At 28.2% G+C, this 6,300-nt stretch overlaps 1 protein-coding gene across 1 annotated transcript; it reads right to left on the reverse strand.

Annotated features, from left to right (window-relative positions):
* Positions 1–4,305: 4,305 nt before the first annotated feature.
* LOC120124927 (protein NIM1-INTERACTING 2-like) lies at positions 4,306–4,795 on the reverse strand. The gene is made up of 2 exons (XM_039143481.1): positions 4,686–4,795; positions 4,306–4,637 (listed from the first exon to the last, which is right to left on the reverse strand). The coding sequence occupies exons 1-2, from the start codon at positions 4,764–4,766 to the stop codon at positions 4,413–4,415; spliced, it is 306 nt and encodes a 101-aa protein (XP_038999412.1). The 5' UTR covers positions 4,767–4,795; the 3' UTR covers positions 4,306–4,412.
* Positions 4,796–6,300: the final 1,505 nt, after the last annotated feature.

A 6,300-nucleotide genomic window follows, 5' to 3' on the forward strand; every position in this document is an offset into this window, starting at 1 on the left:
TTCTTTCTTTCGTTTTCTCTGATTAAAATTTGCCAATATTATTTATAGCTGAACAAAGAAGAACATTGGCAAGTAAAGAATATCTGAATATCTAATAATTTCAAATTTAAATTTTTAAACCTACATTTGCATTCGATAATTAAAATAAATTAATACTTTATTGATTATTTTTTAGAGTAAAGTATACAAATGATCCCTAGTTATAGAAATTGGTTTTTAGTTCTCTAACTATTAAAATCTATAAAATAGTCTTTCGAGACTATAAGACATTGTTTTGTTGAGTTTTTCGATTATTAAAAATTATAAAATGGTCTTTCAATTATATGATGTTATTTTGTTGAGTCCTCCGACTATTAAAATTTACAAAATGATCACCCGACTATTTATATGTTTCAAACTTTTTTTTTCGTTAAAATTTAGCATTCATCTGAGATGGATTATAACTTACTAAATGGTCTTTCAATCATATTTTAATGATTTTTATTGGTACCGCCGTTGTTTTCACGCACTAGCTTGATGGCATATTGTTTCAAGCACTAACTCAACGACATAGTGTAAATGGAGAGTCGATCTATAAAATATAGGTCAAATAGCGTTAGGATCAGATTTTATCATATCTCGGCGAGCATGATAACGTCCATCTCAAATGATCGCCAATTTTTTAAATTTAAAAATAATGAGTTTGAAACATATAAATAGTCGGGTGACAATTTTGTAACTTTAAATAATCGGAGACTCAACAAAAAAGTACCTATAGTCGAAGATCATTTTTATAACTTTTAATAGTAAAATGACTCAACAAAGTAAGGTCCTATAGTAGGGATCGATGCATTTTATCCTATTCTTTATTATTTTAAAAATAATTAGTTTTTTTTGGATAAATAATAATTAGTTATTATCCAATTTAATAAAAATGGAATTAGTTTTTCATGGTGTATAGAAATAGTATACGTACAAATCAAAATATATTGATTGTTATTATTATTAATCATTTTAATATTTTTAAATATTAATTTAAATAAACTAAAAGATATATTAGAAGATCACAGTATAAAGTTTAAGAAAAAGTTCAAATTTAAATTAAAAAAAGTTAAATGTTTTTTTCAAATTTAAATTAAAAAAGTTAAATGCAAAAACATTTGACTTTTGTTAAATCGGACCACTTGTTAGGGGTAAAACTAGGTTCGATTTAGAGTTGGTTTGGTTTTAAAATATATAGGTTGTTTCCATCTTTCTAACAAATATAAAACGTTAAAGAAAATATGTTTAGTTATTTGAAAAATAATTTTTGAAAATTGAAAATACAAATAAGTGAAAATATGAAAAAAAAAATATTTTCAGTATTTTCATTAAAATTGTTTTGAAAATTTGAAAATAATGAAACATGATATATATATATATATATAAACACATATAAATCATTCTAACAATAATTTTTTAAATTAATGTTATCTGAAACCCTCATACTTTTGTAAAAAATAATATAGCCCTTAAACTTTTTTTACACTCAATATAATCCTTAAATTAAATTTTTTAATAATTTAGTTTTTAGTATTTTTATATTTAATATTTTGAATATCATAATAATTATTTATATTTCATATTTTTAATTTAAATAATTTTTAAATTTTTAAAAATTAAATAAGTCCTTAAATTTTCTAAAATAATCAATTAAGTCTAAAAAACATAAAACGTTAAAGAAAATATGTTTAGTTATTTGAAAAATAAATTTTGAAAATTGAAAATACAAATAAGTGAAAATATGAAAACTTAAAAAAATATTTTCAGTATTTTCATTAAAATTGTTTTGAAAATTTGAAAATAATGAAACATGATATATATAAACACATATAAATCATTCTAATAATAATTTTTTAAATTAATGTTATCTGAAACCCTCATACTTTTGTAAAAAATAATATAGCCCTTAAACTTTTTTTACACTCAATGTAGTCCTTAAATTAAATTTTTTAATAATTTAGTTTTTAGTATTTTTATATTTAATATTTTGAATATCATAATAATTATTTATATTTCATATTTTTAATTTAAACAATTTTTTTATTTTTAAAAATTAAATAAGTCCTTAAACTTTCTAAAATAATCAATTAAGTCAATCTACCACATTATCGTCCATCAAGTACTACCACAACAGTATCGTGAACTATCACATTAATATTGTAGATTGTTGTGCAAGTATCATGACTATTATCATTTGATTTTGTTGTTCAAAAGATTAAATTAATTTTTTCTAAGTTTAAGGATCACATAAGGGTTAAAAAATGTTCAGGGACTAAATTAACTATTTCTCCCTAAAATTTTTGGTTCCTATCAATTTATCGTTAAAAGTGAAAAGAAACTCAAATGAGAGTATATTTCCATAAATACATTTTTTTTCAAATTGTCTTCTTTTAAAAATTTAATATTATAAATATATTTTTAGATTACCTTTACTTTATTAGGAATATTAAGAATAATATATATATATATATATATATATATATATATATATATATATATATATATATATATATATTCATATGGTTAAAGAGAGTTGTTTAAAATGAAATCAATTGATATCATAACATTATAAATAATTATATTTAAATTTGAATAGAAACTCAAATGAGAGTATATTTGTTTTAACTCTACTTGAATTTCTTAAACTTGACCCTAAATATTTCAAATAAAGTTTAAAATGATAAAATGATTCTTGTAGACTCGACTAACTTGAATTTTATCCACTTGACTCGACCAACTATTTACCCTACCACTTATATTTGATTCTTTTCTATTGGCTCAATTGATCAACCAAAAATCACGAAGATGAGATGAATTGACTTCCAGAAAATTTGATAGAAACTTGATCAAAAATTAGAACTTTTGACACAATTGATTTAGCATGATTCAACTTTCTCAACCAATGTCGACATTCACGACCTTAGCTTTCCACCACAAAGGATTTCTCAATTCACTAGCTTGAATTGAACCTTTTAAAAGAAAATTTTAACATATACAACACTATCTTTTCAAGGCTTAGATAGAAATCTTCACTTACATTTTACAATGACTAAGATAGAATTACTTTATTTTTTCTAAGGCAAAACTATAACATCTATCTTTTACAAGGTTTAATTTGTGAAAAACAAGAGATTTCTTTCTAGTTGCGTGTTCATAACTTCGAGCCCACAAAGAATGAAATGAAAAGTTATACAACAAAGCTATGTACACTATGTACAATGGAAAAAAAAATGAAAGAAGCAAGATTAAAACCTTTTTTTCTCTTGATCTTTAAGCTTTGATAGATGTAGTTACTTTCTTGAAGTGTTATTGATATATTTATATGGTGATGAATGAGTTTGTATCTCTTGATATGTCTATATAGTTAGGAATGAGTCTGTAGCCGTTTATAATCGTTGAGGATAAAATCTAATCATTTAGAAATATTTTTTCGAGCATTAAAAAAATTGGAACTAAAGTTTTAAACTTTTAACATGAGTTTTAAAATTCTACTTAAAAATACGATGGTTGAAGAAAAACTAATCATTGAAGTTGTTCTAAGGGATAATTAGGAAGTTTCGAAACTCGTTATTTATGAATAATATTTGATAATAATAATGTTTTGAAGAGTGTCAAAATAGTGACTGATTGTAGCTAATAGTCAGTATATGAGGCGTACACGGCTTTGCTCTTCCCCCATCCAGTTTCCCTCAAGATTATTAATCGACAACTTGTAGGTCATCGATCTGTCTTTACAAGAAATCCATTTGATTTCTCCGTTCATATTCTCCTGGGTCAATGGGTTGGGGCATATACTCAATATTGTTCCTTTTCTGATCCTCTCTTAGGAGGACTCTGTCCTTTGAGGCATTCAGACGAGCAACTAATTGCTTCTGTTGATGCTTTTGTTCAACATTAGAAGCTCCTTCATCATCTTTCTCTCAGTGCCCACTCCCTTGCTGCTGAAATATTAACAACTCTTGAAGAGTTATCTGAATCAACTCTTATTGTTGTCGTTGGTTCTGTTGATGCAATAGTAAGTGAGCCTCGAGATATACTTAAAATTGTGCTAGCAGGATTCTTAACTCAGCATTGAAGTCATGGACCTATAAGAGGTTTTGGTTTTGAGAGTATGCATAGTCGTTGGCAGTGTGGTTGAGAAAATGATGGTTGAATTGATCAGACACTATAAGAATTTGGTATGGTCCATACTATGTTAGGTTGTTTGTGTTTTACTACTGTTGACCAGATGCATCAAATGGGTTTTGAGCGCACTAATTGTTGATGAGAACGAGATAATTTTATAGGTCATTGACACTTCACCCTTTCTAGTTTATGGAGTCATATTCTTATATTAGGTTTACAAAAGCTACAAATACAATTTATTGTTGAAAGCAAAGTAAGATTTGTTTTTAATTTTCTGGTTTAGATACATCAGGCTTCAAGTTAAGATCGAAACCCGTATCCTCCTCGCAATCATCCTGGTTTTTATCCCCGTCGAAATCTTCCAACACAAACCTCAGCCTCCATGGATTACCCGTCACCTTCACCTCGCTTCCTCCAGCTTCAGCCTTGTCGAAGTACTTAACTGCCACTCGTATCCTCTTGAGTATGGCAAAGAACTCCTCCACCTCCTCCTCTTTTACCACCGTCGACCGGCCTCCCTCGGTGCTCCTTCCCTCCACCTCCTCTTCCGCTACCGCCGCCGGCTCCCCTCCCTTGGCTCTCTTTCCGTCATCCCTCCCCTTCCTCTTCTCCGATTCCATAGCAAGCGTGTCGATGATGATAATAACACTATTAGGTTTTGCGCACACACACATATATATATATATATAATGGAGCAAAGCAATATTCTTTTTGGTGAGTATTAGAATTTTATTGGTTCTTGGGAGGTGACGGATGGGGTGTCGTAATGAATTTGCGTTTTGGAAACAACGACAGGTGACGATAGAGACGTGGAGTGATTAGGCATCATATCTGATTTGGTCGACTATGCCACTTCCTTTTCTTATTTAATCGTACTAAATATCACACGTGGGAGAATAGAGGCCTAGCAGCATTTTCTCTCTCTCCTTTCTTTGTTTAATTGAATTGGTGCTTATTTTTAAATTATGAGTAAATTGTAAATTTGGTTCATATTCCTCACTTTGATTATTTTAAATTCTTTAAATTTAATTATATTATCGTTTTATTGTTTAAATTAGACTGAAATTTTAAAATTTAAGAAATACATGATCGAATTTGATATCATTAACTAAATTTAGAATTTATGAATACTTCAATTATTAATGGAAAAATTCTACCAAAAAGTAAAGGATGGTAGGCATCCTTTAAATTTTTGGTCATTAGTTTAAATCATGGCAAGATGACTGAATTATATGGATTATTTTAATTTAAGGTGATTGTAAGATAATATCTGATTAAAATTTTATATAACAATTGATATTAAATTAATACATATACCATGTAGATGCAACTGTTTGAACTTGAGACTTCTAGAGAGAATAACGCTCCAATTTACGTTGAGATCAGTTAATAAATTCTAAATTATATAGACTTAAAATGATCAATTTAGAGAACATGAAATAAATTTACAACTTACTCGAAATATCAGAAAATCTAACTCAATTGAAAAGATTTAACTAGGGATGGACTTAGGTAGGGGCAAGTGGGGGGCGATCGTCCCTTAAAAATTTAAAATTATCATATATTTTAGATTTTTTTTTATGTATTTTCTATTGAAAATCTTCTTTTTCCCCTAAATTTTATAAGTTCAAATTCGCCCTTCTAATATAAAATCCTACATCTGTCCTTAGATTTAACAATTACAATTTGGATCATTACCAAAATTTAGTCACGTTGTTCATGTAACGTTTGTTCACTAATAAATTTTAAATTCAAAAGGTAAAAGAATTAAAATTGAGAAAAATAAAATAAATGGATTATATGTATAGAATATAAGGACTTGGAAGGCGTGCCATTTTTTTGGGGCATAAAACATCGGCGATTTTATCGATATATTAACGTTAAATAGTATAATTACCGATCAGACACCGTTCAGATTATATATTTTCAATCTAACACCCTTTGTAAAAAGGCGCGGCCTTTGCAATGCGATTTACGCTGATTTGGTGCCACATGTGGTAAGGCACACCCCTGAAGTGCGTCTTATGCTGACATGCTGTACACGTGTGTAAAGCGCGGCCCCCGAGGCGCGCCTTAAGCCACCTAGGAGTATAGCGCAGGGCATGGGCCGCGCCTTACATTTAATACAATTATATTAAGCGCGGAACAGGGGTC

The sequence above is a fragment of the Hibiscus syriacus genome, unplaced genomic scaffold (assembly GCF_006381635.1).
Source record: "Hibiscus syriacus cultivar Baekdansim isolate YM2019G1 unplaced genomic scaffold, ASM638163v2 tig00110429_pilon, whole genome shotgun sequence".
Taxonomy (NCBI): domain Eukaryota; kingdom Viridiplantae; phylum Streptophyta; class Magnoliopsida; order Malvales; family Malvaceae; genus Hibiscus; species Hibiscus syriacus.